A 25,739-nucleotide genomic window follows, 5' to 3' on the forward strand; every position below is an offset into this window, starting at 1 on the left:
CGAGCTTGGCATGGCCAGAGGAAGACTGCCAGAGCAGGTACCTCCGCAGGTGGCTGCTCAGACCAGCCTGTCCAGGATGGGGCAGTTGGCAGGACCACCAGGATCTCCAGGACAGTTCAGCACAGCCCAGGCCTCCTGTGCTGGTGAGTGCGCGGGTTGCTGACTGGGTATGGGGCCACTGCGGGGCAGAGGACCAGGGCAAGGCTGGAGATGGAGAATGGATGTGTCCCCAAGCTGAGCAAGGGTGCTCATCCCCAGGGCCATGGCAACAGGAAGCCCGAGGAGCCTTAGAGAAGGGCACCAGCACTCCCAGCGGGCCTGGCAAGTGAATGTGTTGGTACCAAGGGGCTGCAATGAGGGAGGGATCTGGGCACAGAGTAGCAGAGAGGGACTGGGTCTGGCAGATCCTGCCCCAGGCAAAGGCAGTCTTGGTGGTGCCCAAGGGCAGATGGTGCAGGAGGAGTGAACTGAGCAAAGGTGTCCTGAACAGGGCCATCCATTGCCCCTTCCCTCTCAGTGAGGGCAATCCCACAGATGATGGAAGGCACAGAGAAATGCAAAGGGCCCCCTTGGCAATAACACCGGTCATTTTGTGGTGTGGAGCCAGGAGTGCCCAGACTGGGTCTTGCGTTGTCCTGCCAAGGTGGGGAGCACCCACGTGCTGGGCCCGGCACACAGCAGCGAGGATGCACTTTATGGGAGCAGGGGAGCAGGGCTGTGGGTGCGTCCGGCTACGGGAATCCCACCAAGGAACGCGTCTGGATAATCACGAGGAATGTGATGGAGGAGAGCAGGCTTCTTCCTCAACACCTCCTCTTCCTCCCTGCCCCTTGCTTTCCCTTGCAATGCACTTTGAATAGATGAAGACAGGGTTCAGGTGCCCCCTGGGAGCACCGGTTGAACCTTAACCCATCCAAAACTGCTTCAGCTCCTTAGCCTGGCTCCTTCAGCCCATGGGCACGGTTCTATCAGGTACTGCCTCTCCCTCATGTGTGCGGTGAATGCAGGCAGGCAAGCAGGGCTATGGCCTTTCACCACCATGCATGTCCGGGCCACCTTTGTCACACGCACAAGAAGAGCAAATGCATCATCACCTGGCTGGTACTAGGGTTTGCTGGAGGGAAGATTGGGATAGAACAAGGAGGGGATGGGGCTTCTCCCAGGCATTCACCCCTCTCAAATGAGGCAATAAACCAGAGTTTCCTTTCCCCTGTGTGTGGACACACCATTTGTCTTGTCCCTGCTGTCACCAGCAGTCTGTGGCTGCCTGAGATCTCCAAGTGCATTCCTGCCACACTGGACCCTGAGGTTTTCTAGCCTTTGCTGCTTCCACGTGTGCACGGGAGGTTGTACTGTGGGGTGTAAGTGTGATACAGAACAGGCGTGAACCATGCAGAGGTGTTGAAATCCATGTTTCCACATGACCAGGAGTGAGCTGCTTTTTTCCTGGCACTGTTTGCCAAAACATGATACAAATAACACACCCAAGGTGGAGGGATCCTGCTCTCGCAGCTGTAGCTCTGCTGTGGCAGTCCCATGAGGCATCTGCTTGGGTTTTTCTGCCTTGCTGGGAGGAGGCTGCGAAGCAGGACCAGGGCCCTGCTGCCTAGAGCTGCAGCCTGGCAGGAACCAGGCAGGGTGGAGGTGAGCTCTTGGGCTCTATGGGAAGCATGGGGCTGCTGGCAGGGCCCTGCCAGCTCTCTGGGCTGTGCCATAGGTGCAGGTAAGTGCCCTGCAGGTCCCAGCTTGCTGCTGGTACTCTCTAGTGTCCAGGGTTCCCCAGGAGCTGTTGAGCAGGCGGAGATGTTGCGGCTTATTTCAGTGTTCCTGAGATGCCAGCTGTACGTGTTGGATTTCACACATCAATAAAACTTATATTTATAGTGTACTGCCTGGGTGCCTCCCCTCCCTGAGCGGCCAGAGGACATGCATGCGAGGGGAGATGTGTGTACCCACGGGTACACCAATGGGTGTCCATGCAGTGGGGTGTGGAAAGGGGTACTGGGGGATAGCACACAGTGATGGGGACAGGCACAGTGTGTGTGCAGGGGCATCTCTGTCCATGCGGTGTATGTGCAGACCTCTGGGGTTATCCAGGGCCCCAGTGCCCCTGGTTCAGCACTGCCTATGGTTGGGCAGGCCAGCACTTCCCAAGCCAGCACCCAGGGAACAAGCAGTGTGCGTGCAGCCCTGCAGATGGTCTCAGCATTGCTAGAGTGCATCTGCAAGCAGTGAGAGGGTAGGTGTGTATGTCTGTGTGTGTGTCCATGCACTTGCGTTACACAGCCAGGCAAAACCGGGCAGTGCCGTGCCAGCACAGCTTCCCCCAGGCTCTTTATCGTGTGAGGCTGCTGTTGTCCTGCTCCCTGCACCATGCTCTATGTGAGCACAGGCGAGTTTCGCTTTGGAGCAGAACGTGTCCTTGCAGGCTCCTGTTTCATAGCTGGGGATGGACAGCCACCAGATGTGTGCAGAGAAAGCCCCCCCTGCAGCACTGCTGCCAAGACACCAGGACTGCCCCCACACTGCATCCTGGTGTCTGGGGTACACGTGGTTTTCCTTGCTGTTGTGCCTGCTGGCTTCTCCGCCGTGTCCCCGGAGCAGGACCATGGTTTCTGTTCCCAACCTGCCTGGCAGAGCCGGCGGCTGCTGTGCGCAGGGCGGGATGGGACAGGCTGGGGATGCGGAAGTTGCAGCTGAACAACAGCCGCCTCCAGAGAAGAGCCTCTGCCCGGGACCGGGATGGAAGGACGTGGCTGAGCAGCACCGGGCTCAGCGCCTGGCAGCACCCGGAGCTGCGGGGTCAACCTCCCTGGCGAGGAGCCCCACTGGAGGTAACCCTGCCGCTTTCGGCACAACCACTGCTCTCGCATCCCACAGCGCCAGCCTCACCACTGCCCTGAGCTCCAGGTCCCCGCACCGCCAGGGCCTCAGCCACCGTGTCCCTCCGGATACGGAAGCAGGGAGGCGGGATGCTGCTTGTACCAGGGGTCCCTGAAGGGGTACCGCAGCAGGCGGGCGGCACGGGGCTTTCCGCATGCACTGGGTAGCAAAGGGTGCTGGAAGGGACCTAATGGGATGCATTAGTTTGCTGGCTGCTTAGTCGTCAAGGGCAGGACACGGGGGTTCAAGGTCAGCTCCACTGCTCCCACCCTGTGCCTCAGTTTCTCCATCTAGATGACATGATGAGGGACTGCAAAAAGCCCGCTAGGGGTTGCTTACACTCTCCCTGCCTTGCTTCAGTTCCTCTGGATGTTGGGGGCTGAGAGTGCAACCTGTGCTGCCGAAGGATCTCCCTGCTGAGCTGGGGTGGAAGCCTGAGCCAGCACCGGCACAGCCGGTTCGGCCGGACCAGACTGCATCGGAGCAGGTAAGACTGGGCAGGGCACTGCTGTGCTGCATCCCTGCGGAGCAGAGCTGCTGACCGCATCCTGTCCTGCGCCACAGAGCTGGTCCCATGTGGGACAGCAGCGTGAGCACTCCAGAGCCCCTCATCCACCTCTGGAGATGGGAGCTTTGCCTGTTAAAACCCTGTGCTGAGCTGAACCTGATGCAGCTCTGAGGAACCAGCTGAGCCCTCACAGCCAGCCTGTGCCCTGGCCGCTTTAAATGGGAAGAGGCTGTGCTCAGCACCCGTGTGCTGCAGCCACCTCAGCCTCGCAGGCCAGAAGGTTCAGCACTGCCAAGGATTCAGTAAGCCCAACCTGCCCTGTGGGCTGTCCTTTCTCTTTCAGGCAGAGGATGTCACGGGCCGTGCAATGCCAGAGCTGCCTGCCCTGGGGCAGTTGGATGCAGCTGCATCAATCCCTGCCAGGGAGCAGGGAGACCAGAAGTCTGTATCATCTGCGTGCTGCTTCAGTGCCAGGTGAGCTGGGCTCTGTGCCTGTGTAGTCTATGGGTCACCCCACAATGAAGCAAGATGTGAAGCCAGTGAGCTCGGTGGTTTTAGTTCTGCTGGGCTGGAAAATGCCATCCCTGACCATGTTCATTCTTCTTCCCACCCCAGGCAATGCAGGCAGCTACTTCTCCAGGAAGATCCTTCGCACAAGCAGCATCTCCTTCAACAGGTACAGTGCCGCACAACTGGGGCATGGCCCATTCTGCCCTGTGGCTTTTTGCCATGGGACCTGGGTAGCTGACCTGGCTGCCTTAAGACCATGGGGGCTCTGTGGGCAGAGATGCTGCTTTGCTTCCACTTAGAAAACAACCTAGACCCTACTCCCTGCCTGCTCTGAATTCAGCCCAGCTTCTCTGCCTCACCACAGATTTGGTGGGGATGCATAGCACTTAGCACCCTTGCTGGCCTGCCTTCAGTTCCCATCTGTGCCCTCTGTTGGTGCAGGGGAAGGAAGGGGTGAGGTGGCTCTTAGCACTTCAGGTGGCACTCACTTGTGATCTGCACACCCTGCCCCAGGCAGGGCTTGGACCTGCTGCCCCTGTCCTACTTATGACACTCCTGCTCCTCTTGCAGGGGCTGTGTTCACTACCAGGGAGGGAACCAGGAGCGCTCAGTCCGGCCCAGCACCTCTCGCCTGTCCCATCTAAGGAATGTGGCCTCTTCTGGTAAGCTCAAAGCCCTGCACTGCAGGGGATGGAGGGTCCTATATGATAGGTTGGGGGCAGTGTGAGGGTTAGCAAGAACTGGGTTCTGTCCTCCCTTCTACAGCCATATCACTGCAGTGGCTTGGGGCAGGCAACATCCCCAGTGCCCTGCTAGTGAGAAGCTCTTATCTTGTCGAGCACCTTCTTCTTCCCAGATGCCATCAAGAAACACCAGAAGAGCCTGTCTGCATGGTTCAGTCACCAGCCCAATGAAGAGAGGCAGTTCGGCCCTTCCTTCTCAGTGGATGCAGTCCATGTGGACCCAGTGATACGGGAGAGCTCCCTGGAGGAGATCCTGAAGCCCTCGCCTGGCCTAACCATCCAGAACCAGCTCCAGCAGTCCTGCAGGCAGGTTATCAGCCTCCAGAACCTGTTTGACGTGGACTGCTGCGGGCAGCAGGTGAAGAATGTGGTGCTGTACGGCACTGTGGGCACAGGGAAGAGCACCCTCATCAAGAAGATGGTGGTGGACTGGTGCCATGGTCGCCTACCCCGTTTTGAGCTGCTCATCCCCTTCTCCTGTGAGGACCTGTCCCATAGTCATGCTCCCATCTCCCTGCGGCGCCTCATAACCAAGAAGTATCAGCACCTCCGGGACGTGGTGCCGATCCTGGGCACTTCCAACCTCAACGTGCTTTTCATCCTCAATGGCCTGGAGCGGCTCAACTTGGACTTCCGTCTGGCTGGCACAGAGCTGTGCTGTGACCCCAGTGAGCCTGTGCCTCCTTCTGCCATTGTGGTCAACCTGCTGCGCAAATACCTCCTGCCAGAGGTCAGTGTCTCTCTCGAGCTGCTTCCTGCTGGAGAAAGGCTGGGGGTGAGCCCTGGGGCACTGCAGGCATGGCCTTTATGCTCACTGCTTGTGGTCCAGTTTAGCTGTGCGTGAAGAGGCAGTCTCCATTCCTGGAGGTGCTCACTGTTAGTGGTGTCGCTTACTGGTTTGTCTCTGTGGGATCTTAGGGGAGGTCTGGTAAAGCAAAGAAAGCAGTCTGTTGGGCTATGATCTTCCAGACTCAATACATGTCTAGCAGGGGATGGGGAAAGCTCTTCTGTCCCTCCTGCCCGGGCCAGATTTGAACCAATGCTCTTTGGCCAGCAGATCTTTGACCCCAGGCCCTGTGTGGTATGATCCTTGCACACCTATATGTGGGTTACACACCTGAGACCCTATTGAGCTTAGATCAAAGCCAGAGAAAGGGCAGCTCCAAACTCACCCAGCCCTCTGCTTCCAGGCCAGCATCATCGTCACCACACGCCCATCAGCAGTGCGCCGGATCCCTGGCAAGTACGTGGGTCGCTATGCCGAAATCTGTGGCTTCTCTGACACCAACCTGCAGAAGCTGTACTTCCAGATGCGCCTCAGCCAGCCCAGCTGCAGTGTACGGGATGGTGTGGGTAGCAGCTCAAGTGAGCCGGAGAACTTAGTGGAGATGCTGTCGAGGAACTTGGAGCGCCACAACCAAATAACTGCTGCCTGCTTCTTGCCGTCTTACTGCTGGCTGGTGTGCACCACCCTGCACTTCCTCTACTTCACCAAGATGGTACCTCCCAGCCAGACCCTGACGGGTATCTACACCAGCTTCCTGAGGCTCAACTTCAGTGGGGAGGTGCTGGACAGCACCGACCCCACCAACATCTCCATGATGAAGTACGTGGCCAAGACGGTGGGCAAGCTGGCCTATGAAGGGGTGATGTCCCGCAAGACCTGTTTCTCAGAGGATGATCTGCAGCGGTGCTTTGAGGTGGAGATGAAGACTGAAAGTGAGCTCAACCTCCTGGAGGTGTTCCGCAGTGATGTCTTCCGCTTCTTCCTCAGTCCATGTGTGCAGTCAGGCAAAGAGCACACCTTTGTGTTCACCATCCCTGCTATGCAGGAGTACCTGGCAGCCCTGTATGTGGTGCTGGGCGAGAAGAAGACGCTGGCACAGAGAGTGGGGAAGGAGCTGTCGGAGGTCGCTGGGAAGGTGAGTGAAGATGTGGCTGTCGTTGTGAATATCATCTCCAAGGTGCTACCCTTGCGCTTCCTGCCAGTGCTCTTCAACCTGCTCAAGATCTTCCCTCGCTACTTCTCCCGGCTGAGCGGGAAGGACCAGGATACTATTGCCCACACCATGGCAGAGGAGCTGTTCAAAGAAGAGGACTACTACAATGATGATGTCTTGGACCAGATCAATTCCAGCATCCTGGGTGTGGAGGGCCCTATGCGCCACCCTGATGAGGCTCCTGATGATGAGGTCTTTGAGCTCTTCCCCATCTTCATGGGTGGGATCCTGTCCCGCCGTAACCGTGCCATCCTTGAGCAGCTGGGCTGCTCCATTAAGAACCTGGCAGCCTTTGAGATTGCCAAGGCCATGAAGAAGACAGTCATCAGGAACAGCCGCAAAGGGCTGCCCCCATCTGAGCTTATGGACTACCTCTTCTTCCTGCATGAGTTCCAGAACGAGCGCTTCACAGCCGAGGCCATCCGCTCCCTCCGGACTGTCAACCTCTCATCCGTCAAGATGACCCCTCTCAAGTGCTCTGTCCTGGCATCTGTCATGGGCACCACAAGCCATGAGGTGGAGGAGCTGAACCTGAGCTCCTGCAACCTTGACACAAGCAGCCTGAGGATCCTCTTCTCTGTCCTGCTGCGATGCAAAACTCTTCAGTGAGTACCACCTCCTTCTGCCCTTGGGCAGTGCTCAGAAATGGGTCTCTCCTTCATCTCTGCCCATCACAGGGATACACTAGGAGCCTGAACATGGCGAAGGTAGGGAAGAGCATGCAAGCCCTTGTTTTTTCTCAGTGCAGACCTAGGGAACTACAGCTTCCGATGTGCAGCACTCCTTAAGCAGGACACTGCATGCTGGGATTTGCAGTCCCAACACACCCTTTGTCAGGACTCTTTGGGCAGCTCTGCATCCAGTGCTGCAGGCTGGGATGCCAGCTCCCCACCCTTTGTTTAGCACCCCCGTGTAGCTGACTCTGCTACCGCTAACTCTGGGCAGCAGATGGGCAGCCCAAAGGTGGGCTCCAAAGGGTGGATTCCGTTGCAGTCCGCTTGTGGAACTGCAGCCTTCCTGTCGCCCAGGGGGTGGCGGGCTGCGCTCAGCAGAGATGGACTCGAGCTGTGCAGCAGGGATCTGCAGCACTTCCTTCCCCCGGGTGCTCAGGAGGGCTCGATGGGGTCCTGATCTCTCCTTAGACCTTCACTCACCGCCGCCGACCCTGGACCCCTTTCCCCTCCCCTGCTGCTGCCGGCACTGGCTCTGCTGGCTGATGCTACCCAAGCTCTGGTCCTGTTTCCCTTGTGGAGAGGAAGCCTTGCGTGTCCCTGTCTGGGGATAATGATGGGCAGAGCCAGGGGACATGGAGAGAGAAGGGTTGACAGCTTTAAAGGTAACAGCCACTGCGGACCTGCCACCTCTTTGTCTTGCTCTGCATCAGTCTACAGCTCAACAGCCTGGGCTCTGATGCCTGCAAGGAAATCCGTGACCTGCTCCTGCATGACAAGTGTATGGTGAGCAGCCTGCGGTGAGTACTGCCTCTGTCCTGCGTGAAACTGTCCCTGCTGCCCACCATGTGCCCGGCCTCGGCATTGCCCTCAGCTCCTGTATCCACAGGCTGACAAACAACCCCGTGGGTGAGCAGGGGGCACAGTACCTGGCTGAGGCGCTGGCTGGCAACCGCTCGCTGACCCGCTTGTCCCTGCTGCACACCGCGCTGGGGGACCGGGGTGCTGAGGTCCTTGCTCAACACTTGGCCAAGAACCAGCACCTCCAGGAGCTCAACCTGGGCTATAACTCCCTGACAGACGCGGCCGCCCTGCAAGTGGTGGAGGTGGCCAAAAAACACGCAACGCTGGACAAAGTGCAGTGAGTTCACTCTGCCCTGTCCCTTCCCTCTGGCGCAGTGTCCCTCCCTGTGGTACTGAGCCTGTCTGCTTCTGTGTCTTGCCTCCCTGCCCTCACAGTGTCTCCCACTCCTTTCCTCTCAACCCGCAGTCTGTACTTCAACGACATCAGTGAGGATGGCAAGCGGGCGCTTGACAGCCTGCGCATGGACCGGGATGGTGTCAGGGCGCTGGTCTTCCTTACAGCAGGCACTGATGTCTCTGACTACTGGTCCAATATCCTGAACGTGGTGCAGAAGAACCTGCCTTTCTGGGACCGCGAGCGGGTCCGGCAGCACCTTTCCCTCATCCTGCAGGACCTGGAGAGCAGCCGGAGACAGACTGCCAACCCCTGGAGGAAAGCAAAGTTCCTCCGAGTTGAGAGTGAGGTCAAGAAGATGCTGGGGAAGCTGCAGCACGGGACCCTCTAAACCTGCTGTCCATCCACCCAGCCAGGCAGGGAGCAGTGCTGCTGGGGAGGAAACACTGCACCCTTATCCACGTGAAGATGCCTAGTGGTTGGGTGCTACCAAGGCTGTCAAAGGTGCTGGGTACGTGGAGCTCAGCCCTTATCTGTGGGCAAGGCTGAAATGTGGGAGAGCTGTACAGACACCAGGCCAGGAGCAAATGGGGCTTGTAGAGATCCAGACCCTGCCGCCTGTCCAGTGCTGGCTCAGACCCGAGCCACAGCAGTGTGTGTCAGAGGGGCAGGACTCAGGTTAGCTTGTGAAACCTTTGGTAGCATTAAAGTGCGCTGCTTTGTTTCCACTGAAGCACATCAGTGCCATGACTCGACCTCCTCTCTGGGCCCTTCCTGGGGGAGGAACGTGGAGCCACTGGTGCAGTTGTCCCTTCAACAGTTGGAGTGGAGGGCTCTGGCTTTACCCCATCTCACAAGGCAAGGACAGGGCAGCCCATTTCTGCTCCATGTCACACCAGCTGGCCTTCCCCACTGGGGGCTGCCTTTGGGGGCGGCTGGAAGCTGGTGTTTTAGGGTGCTGGTCCCTGCTCCCAGCTCTGCTGGGCGAGGGCTGGCAGTGCCCTGGCGCTGGGAGGGCAGGGAAGACACTGGGGTTGTTTAACCATTAAACCTGGCGCGTCTTGTAAGAGGCGTGGACGCTGGCTCTGCTGCCACTTCACCCTGTACCTTGCACCCTCTTGCATTCCCTGCAGCCATGAAGCAAACAAAAGGTACGTACTGGGGCAGTGGGGCTTCATCCTGCAGAGACGCTTCCTCACACGCAGGTCTCTCCTTGTTTCTGCATCAAGCAAGGCAATGTCAGAGCCCAGTCAGGCCATGGCAAGTTGCTAGAGGCATCCAGGAACATGCAGATGGACACTGTGGGAGTGGTTGGCAGGAATTCCCTCTCCCTGGGTTTAGGATCCTTGTGCTAGAAGAGGTGGGGAGGGGTTCTGTGGGGCTATGCAGAGGGGAATGTGTTTGTTTCCATCTCCTCACTCCAGCCAGCTCTCTGAGGCACTGCTGACCCTTCTCATACCTCACTCAAAAGCCCTGTAAATCCTCAGGTCTGTTCCCAGCCCACTGCCTCCTGCACTGACCTCTCTTCTCCCTCTGCAGGGCTCGAGGGTGACAAGAAGTCCATCATGTAAGTGCTGAGCTCTCCCTGGCCACAGGCTTCCTGGGGCTCATGGCCCCACAACAGGGCTGTGCTGGGGCACATCCTCAGCTGAGGGTTTTCCCTGAGCTGTTAGCTCAGGAGAGATGTGGAGGACAGTCCAAGAGGGAGATCCCCTCCTGGCTTTTCCCAGGAGGAGGAGCTGTATCCCCAGCTGGCCCCGTCTGGGAGGAATGGGGCTCCCCACAGCAGGGCAGGGGGAGGGCTGTGCTGCTGAGCTAATGTGGCCTCGCCTGCCCTTTATCATTTCAGAACATTTGAATTTAACCCCAAAGATGGGATAGACAACCCTGCCTTGTCGCTGACTGAGGACACGGGTAAATACCTTTATCTTCCCCATGGTGTGCCTATGTCAGCATGGGCTTCTGGCAGCAGGGCATTGCTGGGGTCCTGAGCTCTCATGTGCCAGGGAGCTCTGGCAGCAGGACTGGGGAGACCCTAGCCCAGAATAGGGTAGAAAGCCTGTGTTAGGATCTCCACGGGGCTCCACTCACGGGCTGTGCCCCCATGCAGATGGTGAGGCTGTGGGTGAGCCCCGCTTCTACCTCCTGAGCAAGGGCAGCACGGAGACCTTTGGCTTCTCCCTCAACGAGGAGCTGGGCTGCCAGGGCCATGTCATCCGCCAGGTCGAGCTGGGGGGGCTGGCCCAGCGCAGGGGACTGCAGGACGGGGACCGGCTCCTCCAGGTCAATGGCCACTTCGTGGACCACATGGACCACCACAGGGTAAGCTGGGAGCATCCCAGGGCTGGGGGAGCTCACTGATCCTCCCTGATCAGGGATCCTGATGCCATAAGCTGCAGTTGGAGGGGTGCCCTGCCCAGGAATCACAGCCTGGGTCCTTCCAGGTGGTGCAGAAGATCAAGGCCAGTGGGAACCAGGTCCTGCTGGCAGTGCTGGATGGTGACTCCTATGAAGCATCCAAGGCCCTAGGCAGGGACCTGTCCCAGATGCTGCCTGCTGACATCCGCCCGCGCCTCTGCCACATCACACGGGACAAAAGCGGTTTTGGCTTCAGCGTGTCAGGTCCGGAAGGTAAAGCAGCGGGATGCCATGGTCCTCCCTGACACAGCATCCCGCTCGCCCCAGGCTGCCTCTTCTCTTCCCTGCAGGCGTGAAGGGCACCTTCCAGCTGTCAGTGCAGCAGGATGGGCCAGCAGAGAGAGCAGGGGTGCCACCGGGCTCCTGGCTCCTGGAGCTGAACGGGGCCAGCGTGAGCAACTATTCACACACGCAGCTCACCAGGAAGGTGGGAGCTCGCAGTGCGGGTGATGGGGGACCAGGGCCACCAGTGTCACTGAGTGCCCTGCATTTCCCATCCAGCTGAAGCAGAGTGGCAGCAAGGTGACGCTGCTGGTGGCATCCAGTGCCGTGGAGGAGTTTTACCGCCTGCGTGGTCTGCGGGCCACGGCTGCCTTGGCAGACACCTCCTGGCTCCCCTTCAAGGTGCGGGAGCTGCACATGGTGAAGGGTCCGGCTGGCTATGGGTTTCTGCTCAAGGAGGATGACTGCAGCTCAGGGGCCACAGGTAAGGGCATCAGTCTGAACCTGAACAAGGTATGTCTGAGGGTCAGGAATAGCTGCAAGCCCTGTGCCAGAAGCAGGACCTTGTCCTCACCTGCATGTGGGGTCAGCAATACCGGCTCCCCTCTGGCTGAATGCCTATGTGAGCATTTCCCCCCCATTCCTCTGTCTTGCTGTGGCAGGCCAGTTCATGTGGGATGTGGATGTGGGGCTGCCGGCCGACCAGGCAGGGATGAAGGAAGGGGACCGTCTCCTTGCTGTGAATGGTGAGAGCATCGAGGGGCTTGACCACCAGCAAACGGTGCTCAGGATCCGTGCCCGTGATGACCAGGTGACACTGGTGGTCATCGACCCTGCTGCCGATGCCTTCTACCACTCGGTAGGTTTTGGGGAGCACTGGCGTACTGCGAGGCTGGATGATGGGGTGGATGCCTTGCCTCAAGGCCTGCTCAGTGAGGTCCTCTCCAGGGGACCTTACTTGCCATGGAACACCGAGAACTTTATGTTATCCCTCTTCTACTCTTCCAGATGGGGCTGTCCCCTCTGCTTTCCTTTGAGGACAATGACCCTGCCTCGGGCTCCCATACATCCTCCCTGCCCTCTCCCAGTGCCTCCCCTGGACTCTGTCACGTTGAGGTGGGACCAAAGGGACCTGGCTCCTGGCTGGTGGCTGCTGCCAACAGTATAGGTTTCACACAGGTAAACCCTCTTACCAGGCCCCTGTGGCACTGCTGCTCATAATCCTGGTACTCTCCTGCCCTGCCTCTCCTAATATTTCCCTGGCGCCTATGACACTGGCAGGAACAGAAAGACCCCTCCAACCTGCCCATTGGGTTAGGGTGGAATGTGGTGTGGTGGATGGATGTGCTGCTCACGGTGTGTCCACCGTGTCCCCACAGAGCCCATCCCAGGAGGAGCAGAGGAGGCTGCAGCAGGCGTTCTAGTGACCCAGGAGCACCCTGCCTCTGGCCAGGCTCCCCAGCACAGCACCTCATCCAGCCCATCGGTGCGTCTCTCCTGGCTCCCCAAAGAGCACAATGCTGCTCATCATGGCCATTGCACATAGAGCTGCTGTGTCTCCATGCCTGCAGTGGGGCTTGCAGCATCACCCCTCCAGAAACACATCTCCACTGACTGAGGCTGGCTCTAAGCTTTTATTAACTGTGTCTCTTTGTAACCTGAAGACAGATTTTGCCTGCCCAGCTGCTTCCAAGGATATCTAGGGACATTGCACTGAAGGCTTTGCCCAGCTCCAGGCTCTGAGAGCTCCAAGGAGAGCCGAAGAACTGTCCTCCATGCCATGACTCAGTGGACTAGGGATCCTGAGGCTTGACTCAGCCCAGGGCTGGCCTTCGGTCCACTGTTTGAAGGGGAAATGGAGCAGCAAAGGCCAATGGGGTGCTGGAGGAATCCCCCACTTCTCAGCCTGTTGGCTCAGGTTTGTCTCTGCATGGATGTCTCTCTTGTGCTCCTTCTCTCATCCTTCCTGGGAACCAGTGGGCAATGAGTGTCCACTGCCCATCACAGCACTGCTCCTGCATCACTTGTTTGGGATGTGATTAAAGGGCAAATCCACACTGCTGTTCATGTGAATAATGTTATGGAGAGGACTGTGACTCAGCAGTGCATCCCAGGGCCAGACAGGAGCTGTCTGCTCTTACCTAGCCCAGGGCTGCTGGAGCACTGAACAGTGGATTTGGAAAGCTCTCCAAGTGTGCTGATAGGGAGGTAGGGACTGAGAGCCTGGTCCCATCTCAGGAGCTCCAGGGTGCTATAATCTCTAAGGGCTTGAGGCTGAACTCCTGTAGGTGTTCCTTGTGCTCCATGGCGATGGTCATTCGTACTTCTTTCCAATGCTGGCTGGTCTTTGCCATCTTGGCCAGCGCGAGATCCAGGTTTACCTGGGTGGTTGTGGAGTGTGGGGACAGAGGCAGGGGATACTGAGCACGTGAGCACAGGAGGCAACCAATGCACAGGAGGATGGGGACAGTGTGCAGCATAGCTCCTGCCCAATGCCCCTCATTCCCTGGGGTGGCAGAGGGTGCGATCACAGCATCCCCTTTCCAGCCAGCATCTCCCAAGGTCAGGGATGCACTGGGAACAGGGCTGGGCTTTGCCTTTAGCTGCTGCTGTGCTGACAGTACAAGGCAAATACCTCCCATCTCCCCGGGCACTGGCACGGGGCAGGCACTGGGGGGCCATACCAAGCTCATCCTCTAGGCTCTTCACCTTGGTCTCCAAGTGCTGGCTGGGGACTGCTGTCTGCTCCTGCAGCTCCTGGTATTGCTGGGTTATTTCTGGGAGCCAGGGAAGGGAGAAGGGGACAAACACGGTGACTACAGGAGGGACAGGCGAGCAGTTGCTGTGCTCTCACCTGGGCTTGAACACTGCCAGGGATGGGGCAGCCACAGCTTCTCTGGGCACCCTGTGCCAGCGCCTCAGCACCCTCACAGGGGAGAGCTTCTGCCTAAGAGCTCATCTCAGTCTCCCCTCTGGCAGGTTAAAGCCATTCCCAGTGGCCTGTCCCTACAGGCCCTTGTCCAAAGCACTCACCCAGCTGTCTTGTAGCTCCTTTAGGAGCTCCTGGGATGACCCCATTGCTCCAAAACATGTTTGTTAAAAAAAAAACCCATTTTTTTAAAAGAAAAACATTCTTTAGACCTTTAATAAATAATTTAATTTTTAATGAATAATCTCATCTTTATCTCCTTTTTATTGTTTTTATTTCATTTCTGTTTCTAGAGTGCATAATGTATGTGTATGGGCGTGCACGTGCATAAATAAATAGATAAACCGAGGGGAGGGGGGAGGGAATGGGTGGGATAACGTCATGACCATCTTCCCGGTGACGTCATCCCTCCTCCCCCCGCGTGCGCAGTGCAGTGCACCCCCCCCCCCCAACCCCCCCCCCCCCACGGGTGCGGCGCGGAGGATGCGGGGCCGAAGGTGGGTGTGGGGCTGGATGAGGGGGGTTTGGGGGAGGGATGGTGCGGTGTGTTAATGGGGGGGGGGGGAATTTTAGGGGTGCATCGTGGTGCAAGATGCGGAGTAGGTTTTGGGGGGTCATGGGGGTGCAGAACGGAGGGGCTTGTGTTTTGGGGTGTGCTTGTGGATGCTTGTGTTTGGAGGATGCTTGTGTTGGGGGGATGCTTGTGTTGAGGGATGCTTGTGTTGGGATGCTTGTGTTTGGAAGATGCTTGTGTTGGGGGGGATGCTTGTATTTGGAGAGCTGCTTGTGTTGAGGGGATGCTTGTGTTTGCTGGATGCTTGGGGGGGGGCAATGTTGTGTTCATGGGGTGACTGTGTTTGGGGGGATGCTGCACATCAGCATCCGTGCAAGGATGGTGCATTGTGGGATGCGCACGCGCTGCAGCAGGGGAGGGGGCAGGGGGCAGAGGATGGTGCTTTGGGGCATTTTTGGGTGTTTGGAGGGGGGTTATATGGAGAGTGTATGGGGGGCATGGAAGTGCAGCGGTGCAGGCATGTTGGAGTGCATGGTGCAGGCGTGGCGTACGTGTGTGGGATGCACACACGTGCTGGGTGGGTGCATCCTCAGGGACATGTGGGGGGGGTACATGCATGTGCTGTGTGCTCCCTAAGATGCATGCACCACTCGAGCACACACATCTTCATCTGCACACCCCCGTGCACGCGTGTGAACATGCACAACTGCGTGTGCGCTGCTCACACACGTGAACTGTTCTGTGCACAGTGCGCATGTTCACCTGGAAGTGCACACACGCACATACGTGGGTGTTCATGCACCCTGGACACGTGTGTGGGGTGTGTGCACAGAGGTCGTGCTGCAGACCTGTGGAGGTTCACACACACACACACACGTGGGGGGGATGCAAGTGTGCACAGTGGGTGTGCAGACATGCTGCACATGGACTCAAAGTCCCAATCTGGCCAGGTTTTCCCCAAAAAGCTGCTGTGTTTCTGCTCTCCTCCCCAGGGGAAGCATGACAGGGCTGGGTTGGGGTAGTGGCACCTTTACTGGCCTATTCCTGGCTTGCTACAAGGTTATATTTGCTTCCTATGGGGCTACTGATATTAAGATACTACCCCAATACTCTCAGTAATCTTGTGAAGGAGGAGTAAAACACTCTCAAGACACAGCTGGGATGCTGCTAAGATGCTCTCAGGAGTGTACTCAAATGCTGACAGGATACTCTGCAGATAGTTACTAAGGCACTTTCAGAGTGGCCCTAAGATATACTGTGGGTGCTATGTGGATGATACTGGAATAGTTAAAAAATGCTGCTAAGGTACTATCAGATCACTGCCGGGATGATAATTTATTTCCAGCATCTTTCCAGGGTTAATGCTGAGATAGTGTTATGAAGGCATCACTGGAGTAGTTGTAACACACCATCAGGATACTCTCAGGATACTACAAACAGATACAGTCAAGTTGCTTTCAGCGTAGTAAGAGGGCACTAAGATAATATCTTAGTGATATTACATTGCACTACCAAGATACTATCAGGACACTATAAAGATGATAGCTATATACCATTTCATCACTTTTAGGATCCTATCAGGACACTCCTCATATACTGCTGTGATACTATCAGGGCACTGTTAGGATGTAATTAGGGTGCTATTGGGGTGATCATGTCATAGTATCAGGATATTCTTACCTGTGCTAGTACAACATCAGGGCAATGCTGTGCTATTCAGTGGCTCCTACTAGGATACTCTCAGTGCAGCGCAAAGGTACCGTCAGGACTCTGCTAAGATGTTATCAGGGTATGCTGGCAGAATATCTGAGATACTACAAAGGCACCACTAAAGATAGTGGTAAGATACCACTAGGATGCTATCAAGGTAACACTGACATTTTGGGGTATTGTCAGCATATTACTCATACTAGTATGATACTTTCAGGCCACTACCAATACAGTAGTCATATAAGGGTACCACTGACTTACTACCAGTTCAGTAAAAAAGGTAGTGTTATACTTTCTACATACTATAAGCATAGCACTAAGCTACTTGGGCCACTATCAGTGCTTTGTTGCTGTTAGTAAAGACTACTAGTGTAGTGTCAGGATATCAGTATATTTCTATGAAGACAGTAATAAGATGCTGTTGGGATGCTAATAGGATACTGCAGAGATATTGTTGGTTGTGTAATAGCCCTGGCAGTAGGGTTTCAGCCAGTACAGCGTCAGCAAAGGCAATGGGGAGCCCTGATGTTGTAACCTGTGAGTAGCCTCATGGGCACCCTCTCTCTGCAGCTAAGGCGGCACATCGGTGTGGAGGAGGATGGAGGCGCCTCTTGTAAGCCTGGAGGAGGAGTTTGAGGAGGGGCCCGGGGTTGATGGGGGGACCCCACAACGCACTGCAGACCCGGCTCTGGCCGAGCTGGAGAGCTTCTCGGCTGAGATGATGAGCTTCAAGTCCATGGAGGACCTGGTGCAGGAATTCGACGAGAAGCTCACCGTCTGCTTCCGCAACTACGATGCTGCCACCGAGGGGCTGGCCCCTGTGCGGAGCCATCTCCAGGCACAGGAGGAGGAGGAGCGCCTCCAGGACGAGGAGTGAGTAAGGCCCCCTTCCTTCTGGGGGTGCGGGCCTCGTTGCTCACCTGCAGAATCCTACCCTGTGCAAGCTGGCTCCCTGCATGGCAGCGTGGTCATGCGATGTGTCAAAACAGAGGTGTAGTAACCCATGAGTTGGCCCCCTCACAGCCTGCGTGCCTCCTTGCGAGACTTCCCTGACCAGCTCTTGCACTGCAAGAATCTTATGAGTAAGGGCTCCCGTGGGGTCTGCATGCCACCTTGCACACTAGCAAGGCACACGCCACATGCAACTCAGACCCCTGCATCGCAATGTGGTCATGCAGCAGTATGGAATAGCTGTGTAATATCCTGTGAGTAGCTGTGTAGGATCCTATGAGTAGGCGATTCTCCTATGAGCCCCTGTGAGGCTTATTGCACCCCATTTCATGCTTGCAAGGTCTCCTCTACATGCAGATCAGCCCCCTCCACTGTGACGTGGTGATGCTGCACCTTGAGAGTAGCTGTGTAGGATGCTTGGAGTTGCTATGTAGCATCCTATGAGGAGGTACAGTGGGATGTTCTGTGTCACATTGCAGGGGATTATGGAAGGCTCAGTCTATGTGAGGAGAACCCCTGGGGGTAGGGTGAGTGTAAACCTGGAGTAATGTATGAGTAGGGCTTACCCTCCTGTTTGCAACATGCAATCTCTGCACCACGCCAGTGGGCAGCCATTTTGGGGCAAATTCCCCCCAGTATAGCGGCACTTGCATTAAACCCTAGATTTTTTTAAAAGAAACACAATTTTTGTTGCAAAATGCCATTTTTAGCCAAATTTGGGTGGTTTTTTTTCAGCGATGTTTGTATATTAACCTCTTTCTGGTGGATATTTGTGTGTTTAAGTGGCATTATTCCCCCAGGCAGCAATCCCTAACACTCATTTTTCACCATGCAAAATGCTTGTTTTCAACCCCCAAAACTCCCAAATGTCCTTATTTTCGTGGGTTTTTTATTCATCAAAACCTGCTGAAACCAAATTGATTTTGGTACTTGACTGAATTGATGGTTTTTAGGGGAAAAATGCGTTTTGGCTCCATGCAGGGACTGCCGCGCTGTCGCCGGCTGCACCGCTTTGTGCTGCTCATTGTGTCTTTTTGGGTCACTTTGGGCAAAAACAGAGTGGTTTTTTTTCTTTCCTTCTTGAATGAGCACTGTGTACGCAGCGGGGGATGGGCTGGCCCCTTAAAGGCGTTTTATTTCCCTCATTATTAACCATTTCTTGCCATATTTAACCCAGAAATCTGCTTGGTGACCCTATGGAGTACTGGCCCTTTAAGAGCAGGGGGTGGAGGGGGAAGCAAATTTGGGGGGATGATCATTTATTGTTTTCCTTATTTGCTGCAGGTTTGTGTAAAATGGGAATATTGGGGGTTTAGTGTTCATTTGGGAAATATGGCATTTCGGGGGGATTAAGATCAGGTGAGAAGGGAAATGAGAGAAATACCCCAAAATGAGCAGTTGGGGGGGGCAGGCAGTTTGGGGGGTTTTAGAGGGGATCGGAGTGCACAGGGATGTGATGCTGGGTTGAACTGAAAAAGCCATTTGTGGGGGGAAAATGGGTGCATTTCCTGTAACAGGGAGACATTTTCTCATCTCTTTTTGAGCCTTTTCTCCCATTTTTGGGCTTCTCTCCCCTTTCCCCCATTTTCCTTACATTTTTTTTTTCCTTTTCCTCCTCTTTTGGTCCTTTTCCCTCTTCCCCCGTTCCCTATTTTCCCTTTTTTCCCTTTCTCCCCTTTTCTTCTTCTCTCCCATTTTCCCCCTTTTCCCTTCTTTCCCCCCCTTTCTCATTTTTTCTCCCATTTCTCCTCTTTTATCCCATTTTCCCTTCTCCCACTTTTCCCCCTATTGCAGGGCAGCATTTTGGGGAGCCACAAAAGCATTTTGGGGCGCTGAACAATTTGGGGGGATGTTCTGGAGCATCACAGTGGCTTTTTGGGGGGTTTCTTTGGGGTATTAGGGCAGCTTTATGAGGCATCTTAGGGTGCTTGTGGGCAATGTTTCAGGACAGCATTCTGGGGGCTTTCCCAGTGGTATTTTGGGGTGGTTTGGAGCATTTCAGGATGGCATGCTGGTGTGTTCTGCTTTTGGGGGGTATTTTTGGGTGTTCCGTGATGGCATTTCAGGGCATTCCGGAGCTTTGGGATCTTTTTGGCATTTTGGGGTGTTTCAGAAGAATGTTTTGGGGCATTTTGGGGTGTTCCAGAGCAGTGTTTTGAAGGGGTCTGGGGCCTTTCAGAGGGTCTTGGAGCTTTGAGGCAGTGTTTTAGGATGGCATTTTGGGTGTTTCTCAGTCTTTTCGAGAATTTCAGGATGTTTTGGAGCATTTCAGGGCATCCTGGTGATGTATTGGGGTGGAATTTGGGGCATTTAAGGCATTTTTGGGCATCTGGAGACATTTTGAGACATAAGAGTGGCCTTTTGGGGTGGTATTTTGATGGCAATGTTTCAGTATTATCAAATCATCTCAAGTGCTGGGGCAGCATTTCAGGGTACTTTGGGGGATTTCAGGGCAGTGTTTCATGATATTTTGGGGAGCTTTTGGGTCTTCTAGGGCAGTATTTGGGATGTTTGGGGCATCTCGGTGGGATTTGGGGGTTTTGGGGCGCAGGGGAAGCATTTCAGGGTGTTTCCAGGGGTGCATCTTGTGGTGTTTTGAGGCATTTGGGGATCACTGCTCACCACCCGCCTCCCTGCAGGGTCTGGGATGCTCTCACCGATGGTTTCGCCCCCCGGAGCTCCCCCCGGCCCTGGCTGCTCCCCGGGGCTGAGGCCTCTGATGGCACCGACCACCAGGTACTGCTCTGCATCCCCCCCTTGGCTCCCCAAACCCCCCTGTCCCCACATGACCCCTTGTTAAGCATGGCCTGGTGATGCTTGACAGCTGTCAGTCAGCCCCAGGGCTCTGCATACTACCCAGAAATGGTATTTTTGGGGTGCTGCAGCAACCGTGTAGTGAATGTCCATGTTTTAGGGTAAAATCACACTGAAATGGGCAGTATTACAGCTTTGGTTTGGCAATCTCGTCTCAGGGGTGAGATGGTGTATTTTTTTGGCTAGAAAATAGTATTTTCTTTGCTGCAGTGAGTTTTTCCTGTGAATAGCTGTGTTTGTGGGTGTGGGAGGGCTGCAGCGGTGCCCCCAAATCCACTGAATTTAACCCATTTGGATGGTACAGAACCTATTGCTAAAGGAGGGGGAGAGAAGGTGAATATTTGGGGTTATTTTTTGCCAAAAAGGTGAAGCAGAGTGTGAAATGTGGTAAAAAAGAAGATGCCTCCCTGTCCAACATCTGCGTCCAGCATCTTCATCTATTACCTCCCCATCCAGCATTCCCCTCTGACATCTCCCCATCTAATGTCCCCATCCAATATCTCACATCTGACCTCTTCCCCATTCAGCTTCACCATCTATTGTCTCCCCATCCAACATCTCCAGCATTTCTATCCAGTGTCTCCAACACCTCCCCATCCAGTCTCACTGTGCAATATATTAATGAAAACATCTCTCCATCCAACATCTTCGTCCAGCATCTCTATCTACCATACTTGTACTTCTCCCTGTCCAGCTTCCCAGTCCAACTCTCCATCCAGTGTCTTCCCATCAAGCATCTCTATCCGTCTCCTTACAATGCCTACCCATCCAATACTTCCCTGCTTGTCTTTCTCTCCAGTGTCTCCATCCAGCATCCCCATCCAACGCCTCTATCCAACATTTCCCCATCCAACATCTCCACCCAACGCCTTCATCCAGCATCTCCCCATGCAGTGTCTCCCTGTGCATCGTCCCCATCTGATGTCTCCATGCAACATCTCATCCAACATCTTCCCTGTCGTCACCCTCATCTGATGTCTCCACCCAGTGTCTCCCCATGCAGCATGTCCCCCTGAGCTGTGGTTCGCTGGTGGCTCTCCCTGTGCCAGGGCCAGGGCCATGTCTGTGTCCATGCTGGGGCCATGCCTGTGCCGGGCCAGGCCTGCGGTGCCACCAGGACCTCCCAGCCTGTGTCTCCTGCAGCTCTGCGAGAAGGAGGAGGAGGAGGAGGAGCTCACTGAGAGGAGTGAGCAGGACTCGGGCATCAACGAGGAGCCGCTGCTGACAGCTGAGCAGGTACCCCTGGTTCCCATGGGTGTCTCCCAAAAGCCAGGCTTGAGCCCCCAGCCCACCCCAGCCCCATGGCAGTGCAAAAAAAAAAAGGCCAAATCCAATTATTTCGGGATGCAGAGCATGGAATGCAGGTCTGAATGTAGCTGGAGGGGTAGGCTGTGGGTGCTGATGTGGGAGTTGGGTGCAGATGGGAACAGGGGGTGGGGGTGCAAATGGGTGGCATGAGTTGAAGTACAAAAATGGGGTGCAGAGGTCAGATGCAGCTACAGGATGCTGGTGCAGAGGCAGGGTGTGGATGTCTGATGCGCAGTGTAGGTACCAGATGCAGGTGGAGGAGGCAGGTTGGAGGGATGCAGGTGCAGGTGTGGGTTGCAGAGTTAGATGTAGGTGCAGGGCCAGGGTGTGAGTGCACGTGAGAGGCTGTAGCTGTGGGCTATGGCTGGGAATGGGAATGTGGGATGCAGATGAGGATGCAAATGGAGGGTGCAGGGTATAGAGGGATGCAAATGCAGGTGCAGGATGCAGATGGAGGATACAGATGGAGGATGAGGGATGCTGGTAAAGATGGAGGATGCAGGTGTAGGATGAAGGGAGCAGGTTGGAGATGTGGGTGCAGGACACAGATGCAGGATGTAGCTGTGGGCTGCAAGGTGTAGGTGCAGGATGGAGGTAGAATGCAGGTGCGAATGGAGGACACTGATGCCCTGAAGGTCATCGAGGAGCTGGAAGAGCTGATGCAGAGTTCACCTGACCCCGAGGCTGATCCTGAGGGGGAGGAGGAAGAGGAGGACGAGGAAGAGGAAGAGGAAACTGAGTCTGATGCTAAAGGCAAAGGCAGTGGTGGGAGCACGGAGCCCATCGTTCTGCGGGAGCTGCATGCTTTCTCCCCTGCCTTCAACAACAACTGCTCTCACGAAGGTAAGGCCAGCAAAACCCTGGCCAGTCACTTTTGGGGGGTAATTTCCACCAAATTGGACAACTGAGCCTCTCCAGGCTTCAGGGCTGGCTCGCTCCAGGGCTGACACACTGTTTGGCCAGAAGGGGGCTGTTGGCAGGTGAAGCACTGGCTGCACTGGTGCCTCACCGGTGGCATTGGTCACCCTGCGCATCTCGAGAACAGGACTAGCTGCACGAAGCATTTTGCGCACTTCAGTGCGTAATTCCCTAATTGCACCATGCTCATCACTGCACAAGGCATGTGACTGGTATTTGCTTCAGGAATAGTCGTGGCTGCCCCATCCCTGGCAGTGTTCAAGGCCAGGTTGGACAGGGCTTGGAGCACCCTGCTCTAGCGGAAGGATGTCCCTGCCCATGGCAGGGGGTTGGAGGTGGATGAGCTTTGAAGGTCTTTTCCATCCCAAACCGTTCCGTGATTCTGTGGTTTATTGCACTGTGCATTGCAGTTGCACCCCCAAGTGTTTCACCAATTGCACTGGGCACCCCATTAACCTCCCTGTTGTCAGTGCTGGGCCGGCTGTCGGCGCGGGAGCTGGTGGCTGCGGCGGGGCGGGCAGAGGCAGCGAGCCGGGCGCTGTCGGCAGAGCTGGTGGCCCAGCTGGCACGTCGGGATGAGCTGGCCTTCGAGAAGGAGGTGAAGACGGCGTTCATCGGGGCGCTGCTGGCCGTGCAGGGCGAGCAGCGAGAGCAGCGCGAGGCCGCCCGCCGCCGCCGGCGCGACAGGGGCCTGAGCCTGCAGGGAGGGCGTCCCGAGCGTGGGAACAACATGCCCCGGAAGGTGGGGATGCTGCGGCCGTGGGGACAGGGGATGGGGGGGATTTGGGATGATGGGAGGGGAGATGGAGGGAGGGAGGCATGGGGAATGTGGGCACAGGGGATGGGGCAGGGCGAGATGGGCTTGGGGGGGTTGAAGGATGAAGGGGCGTGGGATGAAAGGATGCAGGGACAGGGGATGGGGCAGGGGTTGAGGATGGGGGGACACGGGACAGGGAATGGGTGATGGGATAGGGCAGAGGGACATGGGAGAGGGAGACATGAGGCAGGGAATGAGGGACGGAGGGATGTGACAGGGACATAGGATGGGGTGATGTGGAGAAGAGGGGGGATGAGGCAAAGGGACATGAGGACAGAAGGAGATGGGGACAGGGAATGGGGGCTGCAGGTGGGAGTCAGGAGCTGGGGGGAAGCTGGTGTGAAGGGGGGTGCAATGGGTAATGTCCGTGTCCCCGGGAGGTGACGGGGTGACATGTGTCCCCAGCGCTTCAGCATGGAGGGCATCTCCAGCATCCTGCACTCCAGCCTGCGCCAGACCTTTGGCCCCACCGCCAATGAGAAACAGGTGCCCTTTCCCCCTCAAAATTGCCTGTATCTGCCCCCCTTCCATACACACCCCCATTCCCCGCATCACCTCACAAGAAATCCTCCCAGAGCAGGAGTTTGCATTTGGGCAGGTTCTGCAGCATGAAATCCATTCAGTACTCCCCAGAATTCCTGCCCATCAAACACAGTCACAGGACAATTGCAGCACAATGTGCTTGAGCACCAGTCTGGGGCCATTTGTCCCAAGGCGGTGTGAAAACCAGGCAGTTTTGTGCCACCTGGTGCTTTTTGGTGTGTTTGGGTGTTGTCTTTCCAGTACCTGAACACAGTGATTCCCTATGAGAAGAAGGGGTCGCCACCCTCTGTCGAGGACCTGCAGATGCTCACTAACAGTGAGTATTTTTCCAAGCTTCTGTTTTGGGGCAGAATCGGTGCTAGAGCACATCCCATATGGAGACAGGCTGAGAAAGTTGGGGCTGTTCAGCCTGGACAAGAGAAGGCTCCAGGGAGACCTTAGAGCATCTCCCAGTGCCTAAAGGAGCTACAAGGATGCTGGAGAGGGACTCTTCATCAGGGATGGTAGTGATAGGACAAGTGGAAGGTGTCTCTGTCCATGGCAGGGGGTTGGAACTGGATGAGCTTTTAGATCCATTCCTTTAGATCCCAAACCAGTCTGGGATTCTATGATTTAGCATCAGCACAGCGTGGTGGATTTGAGAAGCACCATTCTGCATCACTGCAGTGGCTGCGATATGGGTGCATCGTTGCAGTGCAGCAATGAAACTCTGCAGGTGTCTCTGTGGTGACTTTGGGGCTGGTTTGAGGGAGAAAATGGAGATTTGGGGGCAGTGGGGATGGGCTCACAGCTCTGTTCCTGCTCACAGTCCTGTTTGCCATGAAGGAAGGGAATGAGAAGGTGCCCACACTGCTCACGGATTACATCCTCAAAGGTATCTGCTCGCCTCCTCCATCTCCTGTGCACTCCCCCTGCAGCCTTCATGCAGCTCCTGTGCAGCCCCTGTGTGTGCATCTCTCGTTGCAGTGCTCTGCCCAACCTGATGCCGCGCTGCCCTTGAGCTCCCTCAACCCCGGCACCCCCTGACAATGGGGCTAAACCCGAGGAAAATGGGTCACCTGCAGCCCCCACCCCCCCACCCCCTGCACTGCCCCCACCTTTGCACAACTGGGAAATAAATAATTCGTTTCATTAATTAAGCACCCGGCCTCCGGTGTCTCCATCCCCCCGCTCGGGACGTCGTTCTGCTGCTTTTTGATGGGGGGAAAAAAAGCCCTTTTTGGGGGTGGAAAAAGACCAACGAGGGCTTTGCTGCAGTGCTCATGAATATTCAGGATATTATAAGATATGCAAATTTCTGGCTAATGAGATGCTGGGGGCTCAGAGCCAGCAGCAACAGCGATCTGAGGGGCAAAATTCACCTCAAAATCCCATTTTGAGGGGATTTTTTTACCCATTTTTAACTTTCAGCCCTAAATTGTACCAAAATTGCCGTTTTTATTCCCAGAAAAATCAACTGGTTAATTAGCAGTGGCTCCTTAAGGAATGAGGGGGCTTCCATGGCGGGGAGGGGGATAATTGCTCAGTCTGGGGGTTTGTCACTCATTTGGGGAGCTTTGCTCATTTTTGGAGAGGGTAATCCTTTTTGGGGACAAATTCAGGCGTTTTGGGGGGAAATCACTTTGGGGGACTGTTGCTCATTTGGGGCGAGAATTGTTCATTGGGGGAAACATTTATGGGAGCATGGTGCTTTCATGAAGATCAATCATTTTGGGGGCACTGCTCAAAAAAAATCAATTTTGGAGGAATGTAGTTCATTTGGGGAAATAGTACTTTTTTGGGGGGAAACACTTAATTTGGGGGACCTTCCCTCATTTTTAGGGACAATAACAGATTTGGGGGCAGCATTACCTGTTTTGGGGAGGGTCACTCCTTTTGGGGAAGCATCACTCATTCTGGGGGAGAATCCCTCTTTTTTGGAAAAGATATTTCAGTGTGAGCATCACTCATTTTGGAGGAGAATCACTTATTTCGGGGATGCGTTGCCCCTGTTTGCGTACCATCATTTCTTTTTGGGGAGCATCACTCATTTTTGGAAATCATAACATTCTGAAATAAGCATCACTCATTTTGGGGGGGATT

At 55.5% G+C, this 25,739-nt stretch overlaps 4 protein-coding genes across 9 annotated transcripts; 3 read left to right on the forward strand and 1 right to left on the reverse strand.

Moving 5' to 3' along the window:
- Positions 1-2,689: 2,689 nt before the first annotated feature.
- On the forward strand, positions 2,690-9,246 carry NLRX1 (NLR family member X1). Of its 3 annotated transcripts, none has more exons than XM_061478052.1 (10): positions 2,690-3,132; positions 3,244-3,370; positions 3,735-3,865; positions 4,007-4,067; positions 4,472-4,563; positions 4,758-5,374; positions 5,835-7,249; positions 8,029-8,115; positions 8,205-8,456; positions 8,586-9,246. In XM_061478052.1, the coding sequence occupies exons 3-10, from the start codon at positions 3,742-3,744 to the stop codon at positions 8,902-8,904; spliced, it is 2,967 nt and encodes a 988-aa protein (XP_061334036.1). In that variant the 5' UTR covers positions 2,690-3,132; positions 3,244-3,370; positions 3,735-3,741; the 3' UTR covers positions 8,905-9,246. The 3 variants fall into 3 exon arrangements, with proteins under 3 accessions (XP_061334036.1, XP_061334035.1, XP_061334037.1); XM_061478051.1 differs by having other exon boundaries at positions 2,690-2,834; XM_061478053.1 differs by lacking the exon at positions 3,244-3,370 and having other exon boundaries at positions 2,690-2,834.
- NHERF4 (NHERF family PDZ scaffold protein 4) lies at positions 8,892-13,126 on the forward strand. Of its 2 annotated transcripts, none has more exons than XM_061478059.1 (10): positions 8,892-9,024; positions 10,053-10,080; positions 10,363-10,427; positions 10,624-10,835; positions 10,958-11,144; positions 11,222-11,358; positions 11,433-11,637; positions 11,816-12,012; positions 12,162-12,332; positions 12,533-13,126. In XM_061478059.1, the coding sequence occupies exons 1-10, from the start codon at positions 8,982-8,984 to the stop codon at positions 12,575-12,577; spliced, it is 1,290 nt and encodes a 429-aa protein (XP_061334043.1). In that variant the 5' UTR covers positions 8,892-8,981; the 3' UTR covers positions 12,578-13,126. The 2 variants fall into 2 exon arrangements, with proteins under 2 accessions (XP_061334043.1, XP_061334044.1); XM_061478060.1 differs by lacking the exon at positions 8,892-9,024 and adding an exon at positions 9,396-9,664.
- Positions 13,127-13,156: 30 nt separating this feature from the next.
- Positions 13,157-14,231, reverse strand: LOC133282053 (uncharacterized). The gene is made up of 3 exons (XM_061478050.1): positions 14,164-14,231; positions 13,679-13,995; positions 13,157-13,635 (listed from the first exon to the last, which is right to left on the reverse strand). Exons 1-3 carry the CDS (start codon positions 14,229-14,231, stop codon positions 13,388-13,390), a joined length of 633 nt encoding a protein of 210 aa, XP_061334034.1. The 3' UTR covers positions 13,157-13,387.
- Positions 14,232-14,499: 268 nt separating this feature from the next.
- Positions 14,500-24,796, forward strand: FEZ1 (fasciculation and elongation protein zeta 1). 3 transcript variants are annotated; one of them, XM_061478061.1, is made up of 10 exons: positions 14,500-14,579; positions 16,877-17,179; positions 19,897-19,993; positions 21,215-21,307; positions 22,015-22,222; positions 22,708-23,039; positions 23,520-23,600; positions 23,898-23,973; positions 24,466-24,531; positions 24,624-24,796. In XM_061478061.1, the coding sequence occupies exons 2-10, from the start codon at positions 16,905-16,907 to the stop codon at positions 24,638-24,640; spliced, it is 1,245 nt and encodes a 414-aa protein (XP_061334045.1). In that variant the 5' UTR covers positions 14,500-14,579; positions 16,877-16,904; the 3' UTR covers positions 24,641-24,796. The 3 variants fall into 3 exon arrangements, with proteins under 3 accessions (XP_061334045.1, XP_061334046.1, XP_061334047.1); XM_061478062.1 differs by having other exon boundaries at positions 22,768-23,039; XM_061478063.1 differs by lacking the exon at positions 14,500-14,579 and having other exon boundaries at positions 16,968-17,179; positions 21,121-21,307.
- The last annotated feature ends 943 nt before the right edge of the window (positions 24,797-25,739 follow it).

The sequence above is a fragment of the Pezoporus flaviventris genome, unplaced genomic scaffold (genome assembly GCF_033815535.1).
Source record: "Pezoporus flaviventris isolate CSIRO_AGI_PZ_B2104156 unplaced genomic scaffold, CSIRO_AGI_Pfla_v1 ptg000113l, whole genome shotgun sequence".
NCBI lineage: Eukaryota > Metazoa > Chordata > Aves > Psittaciformes > Psittacidae > Pezoporus > Pezoporus flaviventris.